The sequence below is a fragment of the Phalacrocorax carbo genome, chromosome 1 (genome assembly GCF_963921805.1).
Source record: "Phalacrocorax carbo chromosome 1, bPhaCar2.1, whole genome shotgun sequence".
Taxonomy (NCBI): Eukaryota; Metazoa; Chordata; class Aves; order Suliformes; family Phalacrocoracidae; genus Phalacrocorax; species Phalacrocorax carbo.
The window spans coordinates 102,543,010-102,567,020 of NC_087513.1; the positions used below are offsets into that span (position 1 = coordinate 102,543,010).

Here is a 24,011-nt window from a genome sequence, read left to right on the forward strand (position 1 = left end):
TATTTTATGATGCTCCCTGTATGGGGACCTGCTGGCAAGGCTCAGGTTGCTCTCTGAGAGCCGTGGGAACACCACCTTTCCCTGCAGATAACAGATCATGTCTGTGCTCTATGTTCAGGGGCTCTTTTCTGCAGAGATGATCTAATGGTTAAAGACAGGTGGCTCGGAGAAACAAATAATCTTACGTTCTTTTTGGTCTTTATCAAGTAGTCCCACTTGGTCTAAATCTGGCTTTAAGGCTATTGTTTGCTCTAATGCAATTACACATGTTTTTTACTCAGTCTCCAGTGAACCACACTGTGGCAGCAAGACTGGATAAGCTGTCTATAGGTTTTTAAAAGTGAATTGCATTTGCTGGTCCCTGGGAAAGTGTCGTCCTTGAATATGTTTAATCCTCCCTCCCTCCACATCTTTTGTGGATGAAACTATCCATGGCATACATTGACAGTTAGTTAGTCAATTTATGTCTTACCTAAAAAAGGTAAGTTTCTTTCTTTTCCTGTGCACAGTGTAATGAACTTAGAGATATCTTTTTCATTTACAGTGTGGGAAGTAAACCATAAATCTGTGATATCCTTTTCACTTTTTAGTATTTCAATAACAACACGAGCACGGTGATTTCAGTTAAAGATCTTTCTGGATAGTAAAAATAAGAACAAGTGTGTAAACATGCAGATCTTTAGAGCAGTTGTAAACTACTGAAAAATATTAAAATCTTTCAAAAATGACACAGCATCTGCAATTATAACACTGCTCCTTATTTCTGTCCAGGTTTTGTGTAATAATACTGGCATATTTAATGCTTACATTCTGAGATGTGCTGAAATCTCTCTCAGCCTTGCCTTTTTGTGATGCTTAGTAATTCCATCTCCTATTGACTGATACTACCTACCATTGAGACTGATCACTCTGTGAAGATAAGTCCCTGAAAAATAAAGCGCACTTGTGATACTGAGGAGCAGCCCAAGCATCTGTATTTAAGGAAAGCAGGGGCTACTCTCACTGTTACTGTGGGCTTCACAGACCAGCTTTCCCTTGTAGCTTGTGCAGCAACGATAGAGTATTTCTGCCTGAGGGCTGAGGTCCAGGTGGCCCACTGAGCTGACATGGGGAGAGGAGGAACAGAGTGCTTGCTGTTCCTGTAAGGACCTTTCAGAGTCCATGTGCACATGAAATGGCCTCCACTATGCTTTGCAGATAGTCTTGTTACACAGTACTGAGCAGGCAGAGTTTGGATGCTTCGTGTGGAACAGTTATGACAGACTCCTCAGCTTTGCATGATTGCTGAGATGCACAGAGTGTGGCAGGAGTAAAATAAATTTAAAAAATACCTTACATGGAGGAATGATACAACTGGAGGCCCCAGCAGAGCTGGGACTCTTTGGAAATCTGCAATGCAGTTAGACAATGCTCAATCATTGTTTTATCACGTATCTGCGAAAGACTGTTACTAGCAAAATAGAAACAAGTCAGAAGGTAGTTTTCTGTTTCCTTTCTATTTATTTTACGGGTTTTGTCCAACTCAGTTAAAGACAGCCATGAAATTATGGAAGTTAACCCTGGGAAGTTAGGTATTCTACGTAAAAATGAAATATGTGACAGAGGAATTTTCACATAAAAGTACATTGTGCAAAAATGTACAGGTGTGACAGGAAGCAAATTGTGGCAGTGTCAGAAATAGAAAGAGTTAAAGTTCCCCCACCTCATATGCAGTAAAGGCAAAAGTGATGCTTGCATGTAAAGGAACCATGTCTGACATGCACTACTGGGAGACAAAGATACATAGGTCTGTGTGTATATATATATATATCTCTATACACACCCTCTTCAGAGCGCAAATGTGCACGTGGGAGATTATTTGAGCGGGATGTGCTTCAGCCTTAGGAGTTCCATAGTGAGCTTGTTTGTATAGACTTCCATCTCCATAAGCTCTTTATTTGAACAAGCCTTATATTTTCAACTTATCTAGAAGAAGGTCTTTGAGATGCAGGAAAGGGAGTGAATGAATGATGCTCCCAAGACCTGTGTTGTGCCTGGTTTCCTTTGCAATGTGTTTGGCAAAGGTGAGGATGAAAGTCCATGTTGTCAATAAGCATGGGGTCATCTCTTAGGAACAGAGATGCTGTGCTCCTGTGGAGAAAAGTAATGGTGGTCAGTCCTGAAATCTTACACTGAGAGGTTCTCTTAGCTGAGAAAATCATGCGAATGGCTCTTTCTGTCACAAAAACAAATAGCTTAATTCTGTCTAAAGAAAAACTCAAAGGTTTTTTTTGAAGGGTCTCTTCAGTATTTTGGGATTCAATCAGAACAGTTTTAGGGGGAAAAGAATCCGTCTCCTGACATGAAGTAAAAATTGGAGATAACTTAAGGGAAGAAACTAAAGTCAGCTCAGCATTATCACATAATGGACATTGTTAAAAGGGCTCAGTCATTAAAATCTTTATTTTCCCTAGTCTTCCTTATAGAAGTAATAGCCACTTGAAAGGCCGGTTTCAGCAGAGGATTCAGGAGGGGGCAGATGGTCTTTGCTGTGACATGCACCAACAACATATAACCATCCAATTGGAGAATGGGATCCCTGTCTCAGGGCAGAAAACCCCCACTGAACTTTTGAGAGCAATTGTAAGTGTAGGGAAGGGATAATCTCTTTCAGATAATGGCAGCAGATCTCAAATTGCTGGCAGAAACCCGCAGCTGAACTGTTACAATTTCATTTTTAACTATTGGAAAACAACGCAGAAACAAAGGAAGACAGGACTTTCTGGGTGATAATGACTTCCATGTATATTACTTGGTCCACTGAGTATGTCCAGTGAAGATTTTCTTAATCATAAAGCACTGTCTCACCAGAAAAGAACACTTCCATTTGGTTTCTATAAACTGTCCAAACTTGGGATGCTGAGTGTTGATATTCAGATGGTGATTGGAATTTATCAGTACATAATTAGTACAGTCCTGTCTTTCTTTTTAAGATCTGGCCAAAGAACGCAGTTTGGAGGGAGGACAGACATAGGTCATATAACTAAGTAAGAGGGAGTACTATTGCTCTAAGTCTGTAGATAAGCTGGCACTTCCTGTTGATTTTTGAGGAGGAAAAAAGGACCTTGGGTAGCTTTTACAGTCCTGTAAGATTAAGATTTTAAAAAAAACCAACCAAACAAACAAACAAAAAAACAAAACTAAAGAACCCAATCACTCCAGGTCCCCCATCTGTGGTCTACTAGCCTGGAAGAAGTTTGGTCTTCTGTGACTGTAGTCAGAGGACAGAAACTGCTGTTAGTTCAACCTGACTTCTCCAGTCCTAAAGTCTGATTGCTTCTGGACACAGGAGAGGAGCTCTGTATCACCCTTTTTGCTTATGATTAGATGTTCTCACGGCCAGAATGGAGTGTCCTTGGACAAAGACCTGTCACAGGTTCCTGAGATGTCAGCATGGCAGTAGGGAGGCAATTCTCAGGTCCATGTGGCTCCAGCACCTCCCTAAAGAAGCAAGAGAGTTTCTATTACTGCAGGTCTAGATAGCAGTTGGGACAAGAAGAGCAAATATCAGTAAAATCCTTCTGCTGTGAGGCAGAGTTTTAAAAGCAACCATGACATTACAATACACAGAGCCATAGTGTAACTTTGGGTAAGACAAACAATCTGAAGCCCAGCCAAACAGCTGGCATGACAGGGCTTCACCACAAAGGGATTTTTCTTGGCAGAACAGAAGTAGTAACAGACTTAGCAAGGTATCCACAGAGGGTTGTAACAAAGCTTTAAGAGAGGTGTGACTTGTAAGAAACAAGCTGTTATTCTACCTGATGAATGTGAAATTTGTCAAATACTTATATTGGTAACAGAGTCTAGCTATTCAGGATCCTTAAAAATGCCACTAAATACCTTTATTTTAAGCCAAATGCAACTAAAACCTGTCATAATCAAAACAAAAAGAAAAATTGTGACGTTGTTACCTGTACTGAGAAGCGGGCAATGTGGTGCAAACACGTAAAAATCCAAGTTGTTCAGCAGTATGAAACACAACACTAAATAGCAGTGACATGAAAAACTCATTTGAGGTGGTGTCACAAAGCAGCTTTTTACTGTACGCTGAGAAGTTAAATGCCTCATGATCACTGGCTGCACATACATTCCCAGTGTCTCTCAGTCCCAGCTTCTGCAGGTGAGCACCCTTCATGAACATACTACCACCTCCTTTAATGAACTCTATAGGTCTGGAAAGCTTGAGCAGTCGGGCAAAGTTAGGTAAGTCCCCTGACCTCGGGAAGAAATGGAAATCTGGAAGTGAGCTCCATCTTGTATTTGGGGACAGGCTACAATTTCTTTGCACCTAGCTATGAGTTTGTAGTATAAATATTACCTGTTGGGATTTAAGAGAAAAGGATTGTCAAGGACAGGGCTGTAAAGTTATTCTTCGAGTTTCATTTTCTCCCATGGCTTTAAAACTCCTGTAGGTAGGTAGACTGAAGTTCCTTGTGGATGTATCATGCTCTTTGCTGAGGAAGAAAAGATCACCAGAGGTGAAAATGCTTAAAATAATTGTTGAATTTCCATTTGCTTGATTAACAGTTTATGCATAGCACTATGGCTGAGTGACACAGCTGCCATTAGAGCTAACAAAACTCTGTCATAGGAAGGATACGCCATTTAAGAACTCTTTATAGTCTGTAGGGTGTTATAAGGCAATGTCACCATTGTTATCTTCTGTCTTAGTTTCCTTCAGTGCCATGTTCTGATCTGAGAATTTTATGGGTTCCAAATACACCCTTAGCTGAATGAAATACTAGAGTTTAAGACTCAATTCTCACTCATTAGTCAGTGTATTCATGAATCCACAGATGTTAATATATATCGGGCTAAGCCCAAAGTAATATAGGTGCCAGGTCATTTGATGACAGTATCCTCCATAATATTACAATGATTATTTTATAGTTTTTGTATGTTTTGCAATATGAAAGTGCATGTATAAATAGTATTTATGAGTGCAGAGACTCACCACTGTTAAAGAACAAATGCAATTTACCATATGCAGTAATTCTTCTGAAGTTTCTCAACAACCTCAGATACAGCCTTCCCCAAAACAAATTTACAGATAATATCAAGGATTCTGAAGAATGGCTTGATACAATACTGCTTCTCTGCAATAATCTGTGAAAAACGATGCAGTAATATGTATGCTTCCTCCTGTATCATAGAATTCTAAAATGGTTTGGGTTGGAAGGCACCTTAAAGATCATCTAGTTCCAACCCCCCTGCCATGGGCAGGGACGCCTTCCACTAGACCAGGTTGCTCAAAGCCGCATCCAGCCTGGCCTCGAACACTTCCAGGGATGAGGCACCTATGACTTCTCTAGGCAACCTGTTCCAGTGCCTCACCACCCTCATAGTGAAGAATTTCTTCCTTATATCTAGTCTAAATCTACCTTCTTTCAGTTTAAAGCCGTTGCCCCATGTCCTTTCACTACATGCCCTTGTAAAAAGTCCCTCTCCAGCTTTCTTGTAGGCCCTTTCAGGTACTGCAAGGCTGCCCTAAGGTCTCCTCACAGCCTTCTCCAGGCTGAACAACCCCAACGCTCTCGGCCTGTCTTCACAGGAGAGGTGCCTCAGCTCTCTGATCATCTTCATGGCCCTCTTCTGGACTCACTTCAACAGCTCCATGTCCTTCTTATGTTGGGGACCCCAGAGCTGAACGCAGCACTCCAGGTGGGGTCTCATGAGAGCGAGTAGAGGGGGCGAATCATCTCCCTTGAGCCGCTGGTCATGCTTCTTTTGATGCAGCTCAGGATATGGCTGGCTTTCTTGGCTGCAGGTGCACATTGCTGGGTTGTGTTGATCTTCTCATCAACCAACACCCTCAAGTTCTTTTCCTCAGGGCTGCTCTCGATCCATTCTTCACCCAGCCTGTATTTGTGCTTGGGATTGCCCTGACCCACGTGCAGGACCCTGCACTTGGCCTTGTTGGACTTCATGAGGTTCACATGGGCCCACCTCTCAAGCCTATTAAGGTCCCTCTGAGTATCTGAAGTCTATGCCATCAAAATCCTAATTCAGACATTTGAACCAGTTTTGAATACCAAACACAGAGAAAGTATCATCATCTCTACGCAAAATAAATAAAAGTTCTGACCTAACCATCTTTGGTCACAAAAAAACAAGGAAAAGCCCAACACCCAAACCCCTCAAAAAACCAAACAAGCAACCACAAAATAAAAAACCACCTCCACATCCATACATTTTACCTGCTAAAATATAAAAAAATAAATAAACCAACTGTGTCATTTTTTCCTTTAAAATTTATGGCTTATACATAGAATGTGATTATGGTGTACTGCAGTAATTTTCATAATTTTTAGGATAACCTGTGTATTCTTTACTGCTCCAAAGTAATTCCAATCTCATGTCAACAAATCATTTAGTGAATTCTTTGAGAAAATATCCTGGTTTTACTTAGTATGTAGCACAACAAAGACCAGGGCCTTCTAGATGAGACTGTACCTGCTGCGGTAGTATAAATTAATGATAGGAACTGTGAACGAGTTTTATGTGACACTGTGGGCTCTTTCAAGAGTTTATCTCAGATAAACATTTAATACTTCATGCTTATGCAAAGTTCTCTGTTCAGAAACTTCCTCCTGGCTACAGCTGCTCCATATTACAGGTCTCTGATTTATGCTAGTATATGTTAAGACAAATTATCACTGTGCAACGGCTGGGAATTAGGTTAATTTAGATTATTTTGCTATAGGTTCTTGACTTTTGCAGACTTTCGATTGAGCTCTCAGCCGGGTTGCCTTCCAGAAAATTGCCCGGATGAGATCTTGGGGGCAGGTGTTAACTGTGGAAACCTACTTAGTATTAAACATACCTGTCTCGTTGCTACCGACTTTGGAGACGATACTTTATATTTGTTTTCTGGTCATTGTTCTTCACAAAAGACCTAATTGAAAATAACTGTCAAATCATGTCTCTGGTTTCCCTCCTCTTTCCCTGCCATTAATTGGACACGTATTGTGTTTGTGTGGGAAGGAAGGAGGCTCTATAGCAGTATAGCAATATTGCTGGGAAAAAACATTAAAATGGATAAAGGGATTTCCTAGTGGTATAAATACCTGCACACGACCTCCCTGTGCTCTGGAGCCCTCCTGTGTATGTATATGCAGGTAAAAAGCCTGGAATAGCGTTTGAGCTGTGGTTAATCGTGCAGGATCTGTTCTGTTAGAAAACAGGGACAAGTGGCTCTTTTGCCTGTTGGAGGGCATGACTTGCCAAGCATTTGCTTCATCTGACACGTTTGTACCCTTGAATTCTGACTCTTCTCCTTCTCTGCCTCTGATAATGCATCACAGCGCTGCAGAGTGCCTGCCGGTTTCTAACCATGCCACCAATGTTGTGTCTACAGGTACTTTTAAAAATAATCTTGCTCTCAGTGACTCTCATTTGTAATGCTTTTGGATGCTACTTGTTCATTGAGTTCTGCAATATTTAGTGTCTAGTATCGATGTTATGTCAGATTGGGACTGCATTAAAATAGAAGCATTTTCACGAAACTCTGCATGATGAGTGAATCAGGAGCACCCCAAATGTTTGTGTTTTACCTGAAATTGTAGCTTTCTCTTAGATCGTTACAAGATTAGGCTCAAGTATGCTACCAATGCATTAACTTAGAATAGGTTCAAACACTGTCACTGTTGGTACGGCTATATAGTCTTCAATGACAAATGCCACGTAGATTAATTAAAAATTTGTTTATTATGTAAGCACAATTTAAAATAATATATATTACTGTAAATAGGAAATGTATTTAAAGGTCAGATCTAAATATCATTTGGGGAAGTTTTCAAGAAGGAAAAACATTGCTTTATAAAGCATATTGCATACTGAATCAAGACTGAGATTTAAGTGGGCTCTCCAAAATTGGAGGCAGAAGTCTCATCAATATTTTTGAGGTTTGTGTTTGTTTATATAATCCAATTAATTGCATTTAAATACTAGGACTATGTAATCATTAAACTATGTGAGAGACAGGGAGAGAAAGAGAGTCTTCTTGCAGCCTTTAACCTGTAGAAGTGGGATTCTGGAATACAGGAACTCTTGATAGAAAGCTTTCAGAAACAGAAGAAGAAACAGTTTTGATTTACTTGCAGTTGCATTAAGGTAAGAATTTTATTTGGAGTCTTAACAAGAAACTAGCCTTCTCCTGAAGCGCGTTGGTAATAAAACATTTTAATAAGAAGAAAAAGCATGTAAGTAATGAAAACTGAACATTGGTCATAGATAATAGGATCTTATACATTAAGTAGGAGACTCAAAATATCCTAATATGGCTGTTAGATAGAAGTGGTAGTAGGGAATAGGAGAATTTGAATTTTGCATGAGGCCAAATTTATGTATCGGTATCATAGTAGTATTCTCTAAATGAATCTGATTCATAACAAAATGTATATGGTGACAGCTGGCCGAAAGCATTTGCTCGTCTGCTTCAGATTTGGGTTTTGATATTGTTGTAGTTACCATCCAAGAACAAATACCACTATAGTCAGTGAGAATTTTGTTTGCAGTCTCACATCTAGCAGATGACCCTGTGAGAATGCAAGCAGTGACAGAGGGTGTTAACTATAATGAATACAGGTTTGCACACTTTGTACATTAATTCAGATATTGTAATAAACAGTGCCGTTTTGGTGAAAGCGTCTGAGGAGAATTTGTGCACAAAGTAGACATGAAAGAATTTTGACTTATCTTAAATGTCAAATTTTTTTAAATGCATGTGACAATTCTGCATCACAAAATAGATGTGAATATAAATATGTTCAAATACTATACCATGTTATACAGTTGATGTTCTGTGGTATCCTCAACACTTTAATTGCTATTATTTAACTTAAATAACATCATCCTCACTACTTAATTTTAAATCCTCATTAGCAAGTTGAAAATGTTACATTTATGCATAAAAATTATAGTCTGTAGATTATGAAAGAATAGAAGAAAAAAACCTAGTGAACGCTTAGATCTTACCTCAACAGAAAAGTTGCATTGCTCTAAATGTATTAGTATTATTAATGCAATCTTTATTTTGGGTGCATTTATACTAGTATAAGCATGCCTGGTTTAGTAGATTTTATGTGCATATAAGTTATCTGAACAGAACATTTTACTGTTATTATTACTGTTTGTGAAAAACAGAGATTCTAAGCCCTAATTAATTATATTGTTTTGAACAACTGCAATGTGTGCTCTGAAGTGCAGTTTTACATATCTGAATGTTCACAAACATGAATTTTTAATATTATACTTCATAGCAGTTGTTAGAGGGGACAGTATATGCGTTTCTGTGCCCACTTATGCATGAGAAACAGCCATATCTATCATTTCGCATTCAGTAAAAAATTGTCTGATTCTTCACGCACTGGCAATTACTGAGCACAGATCTGAAACACCCCTGTGAAAATACTAGAGATCAATTAATTGTGTGTTTGTTGGTGCTGATGATGAAAATGTTGATTTGGGCCTAACTTTTTAGAAGAGCTGAGAGTCTATTGTCCTGTTCCTCTACCACCTTGCCAAAGCACTCTGAAATGTTTTTAGTGGCTTGGCACTTAAGAAAATGTGGCTTCTGGATGCCTTAAATCAAATGTCCCAAACTGCTGCTTTTGGAAACCCAGGTCTTAGGCATGCCTAAAATATTGCCTTCCTTGATGCCTGTTTTAACTGTGGGGTTTGCACGACAGTGAAGCCAATCAGTTTTCTGGGAACATAGAGCAAGACTTTGTGTAAGATTAAAAGAAATGATGTGTGGAAATTGGGTAGGGAGAGGAACCAGCCTCCTCCTGGAGAATTCAATGCTTCCCTTGCTCAGCAGTATATGTAAACTGGGTTATGCCCATAGATTATGCTAAAAATAATGCACCGAGATGCCAGCATGACAATTTCTGGTCTTGGGCCAGAGGGTATCTCACGATTTATACTGGCAGCCTCATCTGGTGCAACCTGCCCAAGTGTCTGTACTTTCAGCGGTGTTAACCTGATGGTAGTGGCCAAGAGTTAAATGCCTACTGAATGCACACCAAACTATGTACAAGGAGACTGTCTGCCTCTGAACTTAAAGGCTGTGTCTTGAATCCTCACATATTTTCTTACCAGTCACATCTGTTTTGTCTTTGATCCAAACTCCTATATGCTCCCATATCTGCTTTGCCATGACGACTTTTGGAAACACTTTGGCAGGCCTTCATTACTCTGTGCCTTCCTGTCACTATGGAAATCAACCGTCTACCTACGGGGTGATGGCAGGTAAGAGACATGCCCTTAACTGAGTGAGCTATTAGCATGTTGATTTTGGTCAGTTTTCCTTTAGGAGGGACTAATTCAAGGCAGTTGCTTAAAGAGGACAGGACTGGGGTTAAGGCATGAGAAAAGAGTTTAGAAAATTAGGGGTCAGCGCCCAGAGTTTCCCCAAACCTCTGCATGTCTCAGCAAATCACTCTACCTCTTATTTCTCTCTACAGGACTGGGACAGTGCTGCTCTTTTTGCTTGCCTATGTCCACTTCCCCTGGTGACAATCACTTTTTGAGGGACCAGGAGTGATGTACCTGTGTATTATCAGTACCTGGGGCAATGGAGCCCTGACTGGAGCTATAAAATGGTGGCATACTGGAAGGATAGCTGAATTTAGCAGGCAGATAATACAGATGATAGTGGATTTTCACACTCATGAATGTATGCTAGGAGTGTATGCTAGCATCCTGCTCTGTTTGCCATGTCCTAGGCTGAGTAAGAAAGAGGAACTGTTATTCTATGCAAGTTCAAGTAGCGGTCAGTGAGATAATGCAATAAACCAAATTAACACAACTCGAGGGAAATAATTGTGACTCAGCTAATCCGAAATCAAACTCAACATTTTATTTCACTTAAGGTGAAGGAAATATTACAGTAAATCAGCATAGATAAATACATTTGCATAGGGACTTTTTACAGATGGTTAGTAGACTTCCTTCACTGTGTGTAAATGTCCAAATACTCCAGTTTCATTGTCCATTACTGTATCTCTTGCAAATGTTCTTGGCATCATTCAGATCCCTGGGAAAAGTCTATAGGTATTAAACAAAAGGTATTGCTCAAAGTTCACTTTGCTTTATTCCAAGATAAATACATCTTCATTATTCTCCTTTCTTTTTTCACCCTTACGGGTTTTTTTTAGGCATCAAGCCTGCAACTCCAGAGATGCTATCAGCAAGTCTCTCCCAGGGTCGCATCTTACAGACATGCAGCGTGCCACATCCCAATGTGGTAAACGGTGTCAGCACCTTGCAAAGCAAGTCCTTCTCTCTCTTTTTTTTTCTTTTTTAAAGTCTCTTCCTTTATTTTTTGAGAAAACCTTATTTTGTGGTTATCCTGTGTGAGTTGTATAAAGTATTCCTATGGGGTTAGAACCTGCAGTGCTGGTGAGAGCAATCAGGGCAGTGAAGACATGAAAAGTAAAGAGAGGAAGGGGTGGGAGGTTAATGAAGTTCTGAGTTCTGCTACAAAGTTTAGTGTAATTTAGAAATTTGGGAAGAATGTTCTCAGAACCTGGAATTTACTGGCTGCTCCAGACATGCTGGAGAGTGTTAATATTCCTCCACTTTTTTTTTTCCCCCTTCAGGTCAGAGACTCTTTAGCTCTATGGACAGTATCTAGTGAAAAAAACAGCCTTCACTCTTAACTGAGTGTCCTTGTTAAATCTGATATTTGTGAACAGAAGGTAGCATGAGATTGGTTTTGCTTTGCCCTTGAGCAATTTCTTTTTAAGTCAGAACAATCATTCTGAATGTGTTCTGGCGTCTCTTTTTTTTTTTCTTTGAGGTTTTACTCGTGTACTTTCCTCAAACAAATTTTATGCTGAAGATAAACCAAGATAGTATCTTGTCTGAGCATGACATGGTATTTACATGGAAATATTCTTTCTTCCAGAAAATAGACTGGTATGATTTAGGTGGCTCACAGTGACGTAGGTCTATCAGTCTTGCTGTACCATGTAATTCCAGCTGAGGCCTTGAATTTTTTTTTTTTTTTAAGTTTGGACCATTTACCATCTTATTTCAGTGCATCACAGTTTGCTAAGAAATAGGATGGTTGTGGCCTGTGAAAGTGTCTGTTGGTTGGTTTTCCTGTTTTGGGACAAGAGAGACCATATCTCCTAGGAGATCCTCACTCTTGGATATGTTTGCATAAACTGTGTAATAAATATGGACATGGATTATGAGATGGTGAAGGCATATTTTTGTTATGTAGCAGTAGAGAATAACTGTTCTGAGTTTTCTTTTCGGTGTTACTCAGGTAGCCTGACCCCTTGCCTTTACAAATTCCCGGAGCATGCCCTGAGCGCCAGCTCCTGTGCCCTGAGCCATGGCTTCACACCCATGCACCAGTCTCTCCTCACGGATGACCCCACTGCTGCAGACTTCAAGCAGGAGTTCCGCAGAAAAAGCAAGTCTGTTGAAGAACCCGTTGACATGGACTCCCCTGAAATCAGGGAACTAGAAAAATTTGCTAATGAATTTAAGCTGCGGAGAATTAAGCTGGGTATGTGCTTTATGTCCATAAATAAAAGACTGAAAACTTCCAGTGAAAGCCCAATTATTTCCAAATGTTTTACTGTCTAGCCTCTGTAGTTGTATAATCATAACTCTAATCCTGCCGTGCACTGCCAAACTTTCTCCATTCCCAAGAGACTTGCATGTAATAATGAACTTCAGCTTTTTGCAACTTAGTACGCAGAAAGTGACTTTAAATTCTCCTTCCTTTAAATTGTCTTAAGAGCAGGGAAAATTATTGCTGTTCATTAAATTACATTGAGTAGCAGGTGTGTTATTTTGCACAGCCCCAAATTTTCTGCAATTTAGGGCAGCACATGCTCTAACCTCTCATATCCATCCCCTTCCCCACGAAGTGCTTCATCTGATGGTGCAATGTCATTTCAGTACGCAAGATGGGTGACATCCATGGCAAATAGTTCATACCAGTAGGAAGCTTCTCTTCCTGCTTTATTTTCCTGTGCCAAGACACAGATACAGCAGCAACTGATATCTCCGTTGCTGTCTGATAACTGCTGGGGCCTGCAGCTGATGCGAGATGGATTGCGTTAGAGGGTCTCTGGTGAGGTGCTTGTCTTTCACTAGACAACCTTAGCTGAGGACAAAGGTGGACTGAGGCCTGTCTTTCTCACCTGTAGGGGATAGAGGTACATTGCAAAGTAAAATAATGTCTCACCCTTGTTTGAACAGTACTGACAAAAACTCCCATCCAGCACTGTAGATTCAGCCCACTTATGAATGTTGGATACTCCGAAGGAAGAGTTGCAGTTTTGACATTATTGCTTATAACATTACATTGTATCATCACAAAACAGGGCATCCTTCTAGCTTTATAAATATAAAAAAATTATAAGGTTATTACCAGTATCTATGCATTATCTCAACAGCTAGAATGCTAATGTGTTCCATTTGCAATGTAAAAATAAGAACTGAAACAAAAATTTAGGGTTTAAAATAGCATTTGCAGCTTTGACAGGTTTTCTGTGTATCGTGTATTTAATGTCATCCACAGCAATGGAAAGGTTTGCTAGGCCCCACATTGTTAATCACTGTAATTATTACTGCATCTTCATCCTGAATTTGTGAGGGAGCAAGACTCTGATGCAAACAAACGACACAGAGCCTGTAAGATGGCTTAATGCTCTGATGGGGAAAATGCAATTTGCACAGGAAACTAATCTGAGGTTGAGCTTTACATGGGAAGACAGAGTTAATATGGGCTGTGGGTCTGCGACTGAGACACACAGTGTTAGTGCAATCAAAATAGAGGTAAAAAGCTGCCTCGTGAGATGTTCAGCATCTGAAGGGATCCTGCCTGTGCTGGCACAGAGGCAGAAAGGGAGGACGATGAGCCAGACCCCTGAACGTGGCAGGTGCACATTCACAGCACTGAACAGGGAGCTGCTGTTACAAAGTCCGTGTCTGCATGGAAACGGCAACATTCCTCTGATCACTTAATTGTTGCAATAACAGGACACCAGCAGTGCTGCCAGGGATTAGCTTATTGCCATTGCACTGTCTATAGAAAGGAAGATAGGGGATGTCTGGATCCTTCTCAAATTCCTAATCTCAGAGTGTAAAACTCCACTAAATCAGTGCGAAACTCCACTGAAACCAGCAGGAGACTGAACAGGCCTCTGAGGTGAACTCAGAGTCAGCCACAGAGACATCTGCAGAAAACCCATCCTGAAGACACTGAAGGCACACACTGTTCTTAAGAGTCAGCAGTGAAGGGCTAAGTGTCTCAAGGAAAGTAACCCTTTCTAGAAAGCTCCAAAGTGACTTTTTTCTCTTTGTTTTTGACAGGTTATACACAAACCAATGTTGGAGAAGCACTGGCTGCCGTGCACGGCTCTGAATTCAGCCAAACTACTATTTGCAGGTTTGAAAACTTGCAGTTGAGTTTCAAGAACGCATGCAAACTGAAATCGATACTGTCCAAGTGGCTGGAGGAAGCAGAACAAGTAGGAGGTAGAGAATTGAAATCCTCTAACTATTGATTTACATTTAAACCAGAAACCTATATATATGTTGAAGGACTAGTATGTGTCTTTTGTAAGCTAAAGTTTTTGATCTACCAGGTTTAGATACTAAGGTGTGCTTATATTAAATTTTGGTTATTTTTTCGGGTGAGCAAGGAGGGGCAAACTGAAATGCGTGGAGGGTACAGAATAGCAGAAACATCACTTGGCCTACTGGAAGTAATTTCTTTCAGTCCCATCTCAGCAAACTAGCTCCACTCCTGTAGCATAGGTCAGAGCTGTTATTAGGATCTGCAGGACAGCCCATTTAGCAGCATACAGGGATTCTTCACTAGCAAAGAACTCTTCCTCCCAACCTCTGTCATATGAGATGTGGCCATGGGGAAAAGGACTTGAGTTCAGCTGAGGCAGTGGTCTTTAAACCCTGAAGAAGAATACCATGGCATAGAGGTTTTTGATGCGACCGTTTTGCTGCTAGAGGATTGCCTTCCTTTTGCCCCGTTACTTTCCAGTTATAGGAAGAGTCATGGGGCTCATTGAGCAAAGTGTACTTTAGAACAGGTTGGTTGATTTAAGGGAAATGGGTTGCCTTGAAAAGCAGCCTTTTCAGCTGGATGAATTGTGATGCTGGAAAGCAGTATGGCTGGAGGTGACAGCAAAAGCCAGGACTACCACTGTGCAGCAGGTACCTAGCTTGGGAAGAAAGAGAAGATGATCTTAATGCTACTTTTTGGATTTGCCATTGTATTCAACAGCAGGAAACGCTGTTAAACAGCTGCTCCTGCCACACACTTCAGTTTCCTTTGAACCAAATGTAGAAAGCTTCCTTCCCCTGTAACTGCCCTAGAAACCACAGGCTCTCCTAATGTGGCCGGCCCATTGCAAGAATTGTTTGTGAGAGGGTCGTGGCGGATAGCAGCTGCTGACCGCCTGAGCAGTGTTACAGGCTTCAGCTGCAGTGTAAGATCGTGCATGCAGCAGCAGCCTCTGAGAAGCAAAGTGGGACTTGTCCATCAGAAAGTGAGGTGAAAGAGGTAGATGAATAAGTGGGGTTGGGGGCCAAAGCTCTGTTTCTGAAGAAAGAGGGTGAGGTAGCCGAGGAGCATGGAAATGGACTCCGTCTCCCTAGACTGTACCTCGCAGGGTAGGAGGAAGAAGGTATGTCAGAGGAGGGGGCTGAAGTACAGCTCTGCAGGTACATAGGCACAGAGCCAGCGCTGTTTGCAGCTTTACCAGTGCCACACCATTTCTGCTTGTAACCATTTATAGCTGAAGGTAAAACATTGACCAACCATCTTAAAGACAGAAGTGCTCCTGTGCTTGGTGCTGTTCTTATTCAGCAGCATTATTTGCTATGCTTTCTTCTCTCTTCAAAGAAAGGGACTCTCTTTCTGGAGATGGTTATGTTTGTTTTCTGTTCTCTGTGAAAGGTAACTGCCAGGTTTTGTTTTGTTTTTAATACAGCTTTATACAATGAAAAAGTTGGAGCAAATGAGCGGAAGAGGAAGCGCAGAACCACCATTAGGTAAATAAATACTCAGGGCATTACTTCTAGAAACCTCTTTGGCTAAGGTGCTTCTTTTTGTTGGGTTCAAAATCGAAGTGTTATTTTCTCTTAATTAATCTCTATAGACAGTATTTCAAAATGTTTCACTATTTTGAAACATTCCATTGAAAAACAACAGCGTAACTCTCGAAAACCCCGATTTGCTCCAAATATTTCCCAATTAAAGACATTTTTTTCAATATACAACAACATACTTCAATAAGAAAATATATTTTATTCCAATTCTGCCTGAATTTTATGATATCTATATAGCGAATCATGTATCACACCACCCTTGTTTTAATTTTGGGTCGTTCTACATTATACAAAAATAAATTGCATTATTTTGCCAAAGAATTGAGGCCTGGGAAGTTTGAGGGCAAGATCTTACACATAATATTGTACCCCTTTCCCTGTCTTCTGTCACTGGATTCTTTGGAGTTCCCAAAGGAACATTTTAATGGGAAAAAGGGACCTGTTCTGGGAACCACCTTCTCCTGTTTCTCACATCTCTGATGGCCAATATCTACCATCTATCTAGCCTCAACTCCATATGGAAATCAGATAGGTTGGTAAATCATATTACAAAAACAATTACCAAATAGGCAAGATGACAACATGGGGTATTTCCTTCTTTAGATATCCCAGACTCTTATAACCTTTGGTGAAGAAGAATTCACTGAAGGGGGCTTCCAAGTTGCTGTAGTAGCGTTCCACAGGAAGGGAATTTGTCTGCCTCTGGGCACAACTCTGGTGCTGTCAGGCCCTACCCGTTAGAGTGAAGTGCCTGTTTTTTGAACAGGGATCATTCCCGATGTGCAGTGCCACCTCCCAGAGTCAGAGGCTGCTCTACTGCCTCACAGCCACAACATGTGGCTTCTCCTTTCACATTCAACTTGAGACTTGGTTTTTGAGTCATTGAATCATAGTCTGGGACCTCTAATGGTCATCTAGTCCAACCCCCCTGCAGTGAGCAGGGACATCTTCAACTCAATCAAGTTGCTCAGAGCTCTATCCAACCTGACCTTGTATGTTTCCGGGGATGGGACATTTACTACCTCTCAGCAAACTGTTCCAGTGTTTCACCACCCTCATCATATCTTCCTTATATCTAGTTTAAATCTACCCTCTTTCAGTTCAAACCCATTACCCCTTGTCCTGTCACACCAGGCCCTACTGAAAAGTTTGTCCCCATCTTTCTTAGAAGCCCCTTCTAAGTATTGAAAGGCCACAATAAGGTCTCCCCGCAGCCTTCTCTTCTCCAGGCTGAACAACCCCAACTCTTTCAGCCTTTCTTCATAGGGGAGGTGCTCCAGCTCTCTGATCTTTTTTGTGGCCCTCCTCTGGACTCACTCCAACAGGTCCATGTCTTTCTGGTGCTGAGGATTCCAGAGCTGGATGCAGTACCAGGCGGGGTTTCTCCAGAGCAGAGTAGAGGGGCAGAATTACCTCCCTCAACTTGCTGGGCAAGCTTCTTTTGATGCAGCCCAGGATACAGTTGGCTTTCTGGGCAGTAAGCACACATATTGCCTGCTTATGTCCAGCTTTTCATCCACCAGTACCCACAAGTCCTTCTCCGCAGGGCTACTCTCAATCCCTTCACCCCCCAGCCTGTATGGTACCAGGGGTTGCCCTGTTCTTGGCCTTGTTGAGCCTCATGAGGTTCACATGGGCCCACTTCTTGAGCTTGTCTGGGTCCCTCTGGATGGCATCTTGTCACTCAGGTGCATCCACTGCACGACTCAGCTTGTTGCTGTCTACAAACTTGTTGAGAGTGTACTTGATCCCACTGTCTACATGACTGATGAAGATATTAAACAATACAGTACAGACCCCTGAGGGTCCATCAGTCTCCATCTGGACATTGTGCTGTTGACCACTACCTTTCGGATGTGACCATCCAGCCAATTCCTCATCCACTGAACAGTCCACCCATCAAATCCATATGTTTCCAATTTAGAGAGAAGGATGTTGTAGGGGACCATGTCAAAGGCCTTACAGAAGTCCAGAGAGATGACATCCTTAGATCTTCCCTTGTCCACTGAGGTAGTCACTCCATCACAGAAAGCCAGTAGGTTGGTCAGGCAGAACTTGCCCTTGGTGAAGCCACGCTGGCTGCCTCGGGTCACCTCCCTGTCCTCCATGTGCCTTAGCATAGCTTCTGGGAGGATCTGTTCCATGATCTTCCCAGGCACACAGGTGAGGCTGACAGGTCGGTAGTTCCCAGGGTCCTCCTTTCAATCATTTTAAAAATGGGTTCAATGCTTCCCATTTTCCTGTCAACACGGACTTCACTTGACTGCCATGACTTTTCAAATATCATGGAGAGTGGCTTGGCAACTACATCAGCCAGTTCCTTCAGGACTCTGGGATGCATCGCATCAGTCGTATTGGCTTTGATATACAGAATAAAATGAAGCTGTGATTTCTCTCTGACTATGGAATGAAGTATTCCTCTGAGGGGGTGCTTCTCAGTTAGGAATGAATTTGGGATGCGAGATGCTTCATAGCTCATTTGCTCATCACAGCACCTCACAAGATATGAAGCCTTAGTCTCAGGAGGCCAGTTTCTCCTCTCAGCTTGTCTACAAGCCAGTAAGGACTTGAGCAGCAGTGCCAAGACCTTGCCCAGTTTATGCAGTATGGCTGCCTATGACTTGAGAGAACCTCTGTCCTATGCGCTTTCCCCTGGCTAGAGGAACCCATGAAGACTGTTCATCTAACATTGTGGGGTTTGATGTTGGTTTTTAACAGCTCTTGAGAAAATCAGTCCTTGTATTAAGCATTTTTTAATTATTCCTGCTTTTACATCTAACCCTGCTGCACTGGGACTATCAAATATGGCAGGTTGTCAAGGGCACAGATAATTGAGGGGAAGTTCAGGACCAAATCCCATACAGTAAGAAAATACGAATTGTTCATTTGAAGTCATACAGGGCCTCAATTTGAAGACCTGAAACTAATAAGGGAGATGGACTTTGTTTGAACTGCAGCCTTACTCTTAGCAATTCTTAATGGATGTTTGAAGGCAAACTAGAGGTAAAATAAAAGTCCCACAAACTAAATTAGGTTAGTCATACTCTGAGAAAAACTACTTAATTTGAATTTGTGGAAGCTATTTTATTTTGTACTTTGATCAAAGCCTAAGAAGCTGTTAGTCAAAGATAATGATGGTACTATACTTTTGTGTGTGCAGAACACCACGCAATTAATAAGGTATTTTTGGTAACATTAGTAAATACTGCAAAATTGACCTATAAATGAAAGACCAACAACATATTACAGGTGAAGTAATGAAATAACTGGAACTCCAGCAGATACTTTGTATATTTCTATAACAGAAATACCTGCGCCTCATTTCCAGAATAATGCATGCATGAAGTGCCCTCTTGCGTCCAAAGAAATTACAGCTACTGCTGAAACGTTCTGGATGCATCCTGGTGGCTCACAAGCATGTCTCCGATACTCAGTGCTTTCTGAGAACATGTAACACAAACGGGAAGCAAATTCTGTATGACAATATGAAAAGATAGTAGCCTTGTTTTGTTTATGGAACCACTCACCTTTGGTCACTGCTGACTCTGAGGAATAGATTAAGGCAGACTTAGAAAATGTGATGATTGCTAAAATAGCTTGCCATAACCTCTGTGATTTCTAGGAATACTCTAGTGCCCTCTATATAACAAAATGAGATGCAGAACTTGATACAGCATATATTTCCCAAATTGTAAAAGTGATGGAGCTCTTCCCCTTTGTAAACCCAAATGTTTTGATGAAACCGGGTAACCCCACTAACATGCATTTGCTTAACCCCTATGACGGTGCTGTGGCTGGGAAAGACTGGGCGGTCAGGCTTGTTCCAACTCCTGTGATCCCACTCATGTCTAGTGAGTAGCTGTATCTCCTAGAGAACATGAAGAAGCATAAATATTTCATGATTACCACTGAAATTGCAACGAACGTGATGCTAGTTTTGCCTTTGAAGTACTTTGTGCTGAAATTCTGTATATGCTGTGATGCTGTTCACGTCAGTGAAGAACTACAATGTACTTTAAGCTCTCTAGGTTTCCTCTGCGTAGGAAAAGAGGAAAACAAACCAAGTCACTACCTTCTGTGCTCTTACTTGACCCTTCTCCTGATCTAGTGGTGAAAGCCTGAATATGTGAGAAAAGCTTTTAAAGGTGAAATTTTATCCCTTTATCCAGTATCGCTGCCAAAGAAGCCCTAGAAAGGCACTTTGGAGAACAAAGCAAGCCTTCTTCTCAGGAAATTATGAGGATGGCTGAGGGGCTCAATCTTGAGAAAGAAGTTGTGAGAGTTTGGTTTTGCAACAGAAGACAAAGGGAGAAAAGAGTGAAGACAAGTTTACATCAGAACACCTTTAGTTCTATTATCAAGGAGCACCATGAATGCCGGTAAAGCTTTTCCGTGTATAGATGTGGATTTCTGTTTTGCTTTTTGTAAATGTTGTAAATACTATGTTGTTTAAAAAAAAAAATAAAAAAAGAAAAGAAAAACAAGTAAACCACTTGGTTCTCTTACAAGCTACAAGCTTCAGATATAGTGTCTTGTGGGAGACCTGGTTTTAATGTAAAAGGTTGGAAACAAGTGAAATGCTACTGCATATATTTAAAGAGTTGGAGGTCTCTGCTTAACTGTAAAGAAACTGTTATGCATTGTTCAACTGGAAATGCTTTCCAAGTTGCCCAAGTACTTGCAGTTTCCTGTGCTGTGCCTTTCTTGCATCTGTGGTACATTTAATGATTAATAGAGAACCCCATGTAGGTACCCTGAAGCATCAGGAAGCAAAATCTTTGTGTTGTATGTGAAGAAAGGTTACAAAGCTTGGTACCAGCAGCTGTAGTATTGAAAGTATCTTTCCTCTGCGTGTCCATGCATGTGCTTTACCACCACCCACCCCCCCCCCCCCGCCTAGCTACCTGCACTGGCCTTTGTGAGAGCGTAAGCCATTAGGAACATGTCAGAGCCCATCTCCAGTAGTGAACACTGAGCATCAGTGCGAAATTAGAACTTCAAAGAAGAGAAGGTAAATAAGCAACCTTAAACAAGCAGTGGTGACGCTGCTGACTATCTAGTTATGGCCAATTGGCCAAGGATGGGATATACTCATGGAATCTCGTGGGAGTGCCGCCGGATCTGAGAGCCAGGCAGAAGAATGCTAGCTGAAGACCTGCCTTTCCAAAGGACAGCTCAAACTCAGCTACCCACTGACAACAGCTGTACACCTCTGAGTGAATCATTTCAGGTAATTTCCGTGTGTAAGTTCAGGACAAAGCCATCAGAAATGTACCATAATTGCTGTTATTATTTATGGTACAGTAAGTATGGTACGGAGGAGTCAACACTGTTCCTACTGTGCGCTCTGTCTCTGCGTACCACCTGACTGCCGTAAATGGGTGCCAAGTAGATGTGACTCTTTTTTTTTTTTAATGCTTGTTACCGGAGGTAATTCTTGCTGATTTATTATGCGGCTTAAAGTTTGACTTGGATAGGCTTAGCTATAAAAATTGGGATATAATTTACCTTATCTTAAGACTTTGTGACTTGAGGGGGAAAAAAAAACCCAATTATCATGGCTTTTATTACTTTGGGCTTTCTCTGCATTGTATTTTTTTTTTCTGATTAAATCCATGTGTGGACATACTTAGACCAGAGATAGTGTGTTAAGCTAAAAAAAGGAGGCCCTTGCGCTCTGAAATAAGTATCTACACAAAGCTTTTACTGCACGGCACACTCCCACTCTCTCACGCCCCGCTAATTGAAAATAATCCCTTATTTGTCATCCTTTAGCCCAGAGAGATAATTGGGGGAAAAAACCACCTAGTGCCAGCGCTCCACCTATCAGAAAACTAGGCACCGAGAAACTGAATTAATGACTGCAGTATTCACCAGGGATAGATTATCCAGCCATCTCATCAACCTTGCTCATTGTTATGAGAATAGCCCATTACCATATTTTTGACTGTATTCCCAGGACTGAAATTAATTGAGTACACGCAAGTAGTAATGGCCAGATACATTTTATTTTTCCATAAAACAGACCTGATGATTTAGAAAATGTCTAGATAATAGGCCCACAGACAGCAAAAGGAGCTTAATGTTCAAGACCACTTAGAAGCAGTGTGTACAAATTAAGTGCTCTCTCTCTAGAGTACATTCAATTATCTCCGATACCTATTACAGTGACCATAGGCATATTCAGCTATGGAATTAGGCTCCTAGATTAAAAAAATACATTTTTACAGATGACTGCATTTGCTAGAACCCCTTAATTTAGAAGAAACCTTTAATTTAATAGCTCAAAGGGGAGAAATTGTGGTATGTACTCTCTTCAGGTTGTTCTCATCACTAGCATAGCTCACCCACCACAGCAGAGAAAGACCGAGCCTTAGCTTTTATCCACCACATGTGTATCGACAGCTCATGAGCTGTCCAACAGGATGAAAGACAACTGCAGTTGAGACGATTAGTGCTCAGTTAAGGCGGTGGCATGCGTTTGTGTACCTTTGATGTTATGTAATCTAATGTTATGGCTGTTGATACTATCTGATATATATAAAAGTTATTTATATTTTAAGTTATTTTCTCAAATACAAGGCTTCTTAGAAATGCTGTAAGCCTGTACTTCCCAACGCCCCCATCCAATAAAGTATTCTTTCTTATACATTTGGTATTCTAGGTAATGGTTTGTCATTCTGTTTTGGTAACACTTTTTTCAGTTGTGTATCATGCTGATGCGCTTATTCATTTTAGCATGCTGTAACAGTTAATTCAAAAGCAGAACTACCGTAACATTGTGATTTCCAGTTTTGCAAAAAGTCTCTCAAGTGAAGGCTAATTGGAGGAGCATAGCAAAATAAAATGGAAGGTGCCACATAATGCCATTTTCTTGCAAAAGACTGACAAAAGGCTAAGTGGAGGAAGCAGCCATTACCTAAACACATCTAGTTGTTGCCATAGAAATTAACAAATTAGAGCAAAATTGTTTCAATTTATTTCATGCAGTTTTTTTCTTTAATGTGCTGCAGCAGCAGCCATTAGACTTAGAGAAAGCAGCAATGTTTTTTTTCAGTAGGAACAACTTACGCACTGGACAATTGCCATCAATCACTCTTGAGTGGGGGAAAAAACCCTAGATAAGACTTCCAAGCGGTAGCTTTATAAACCATCTGACTAACGTGGGTTCCACTATTTTTCTCTGAGTTGTTTGTGGGTTTTTTTCCCTTGCTCTTGCTCTTCCCATGGTAACTTTAGGTAGGGTCTTAAAACTAGAACAGAGGACAAAAGACGACATCATAACAACATGTAAATCTGTGGTTCACCTGTCTCCAGAGTGTTATGTAGCATTCTGTGCCACTCATCTGAAGACACAGAAGACCTGGAAAAGGCCCCTACGCAGGCAAAACTGATGATCAAAGGTAAGATGAATAACTGTTCAAGCTACTGTCGCTCTTCTATATTTAATGTGCATGCATTGAATGCTGTAGAGGTCTACTGACTTATGAGCTGTGTTGAAAGGCTGGATGGAGGCAGGCTGTTCACCATCTTGCCTAATGTAAGAACTAAAAGTAAATGTGTGAAGCTGGAAAGAAGCTTTAAAAAAACAAAAGTGGTCGTTCTTAACCTGGTGGGGATTAGATCCATGGAAAGCCTCTACAAAAAAATGTGGGTGCCAGAAGTTTATTTATATGGACAAGTTCAGAGACGCGAAAGCCACTCAAAGCTGTTGTATGTAGAAGACCTTACACATGGCTCTGGCAGTGCTCTAAATTGAAGATAGTTAGAGGCTGGAAGAGTACTAAGGGAGAAAGTGTCATCTACATTTATCTTGTTCTCATATTTTCCTGGGCGTTGCTTATGGGCATGCGGGGAGTAGAATTCTGGGT

General features: G+C 41.0%; 1 protein-coding gene across 1 annotated transcript; it reads left to right on the plus strand.

The window, feature by feature from the left end:
* Positions 1-6,741: 6,741 nt before the first annotated feature.
* POU1F1 (POU class 1 homeobox 1) lies at positions 6,742-22,759 on the plus strand. The gene is made up of 7 exons (XM_064469564.1): positions 6,742-7,399; positions 10,144-10,293; positions 11,202-11,319; positions 12,324-12,565; positions 14,383-14,547; positions 16,023-16,083; positions 20,310-22,759. The coding sequence occupies exons 1-7, from the start codon at positions 7,258-7,260 to the stop codon at positions 20,521-20,523; spliced, it is 1,092 nt and encodes a 363-aa protein (XP_064325634.1). The 5' UTR covers positions 6,742-7,257; the 3' UTR covers positions 20,524-22,759.
* Positions 22,760-24,011: the final 1,252 nt, after the last annotated feature.

Bases quoted from the DNA above. Each gene is read 5' to 3' on its own strand.
- POU1F1 (XM_064469564.1), top strand. From the start codon at position 7,258: ATGACTTGCCAAGCATTTGCTTCATCTGACACGTTTGTACCCTTGAAT. The intron at 14,548-16,022 runs GTAGAGAATTGA...TTTTTAATACAG, and splicing joins GGAAGCAGAACAAGTAGGAG to CTTTATACAATGAAAAAGTT. The intron at 16,084-20,309 runs GTAAATAAATAC...CCCTTTATCCAG, and splicing joins AAGCGCAGAACCACCATTAG to TATCGCTGCCAAAGAAGCCC.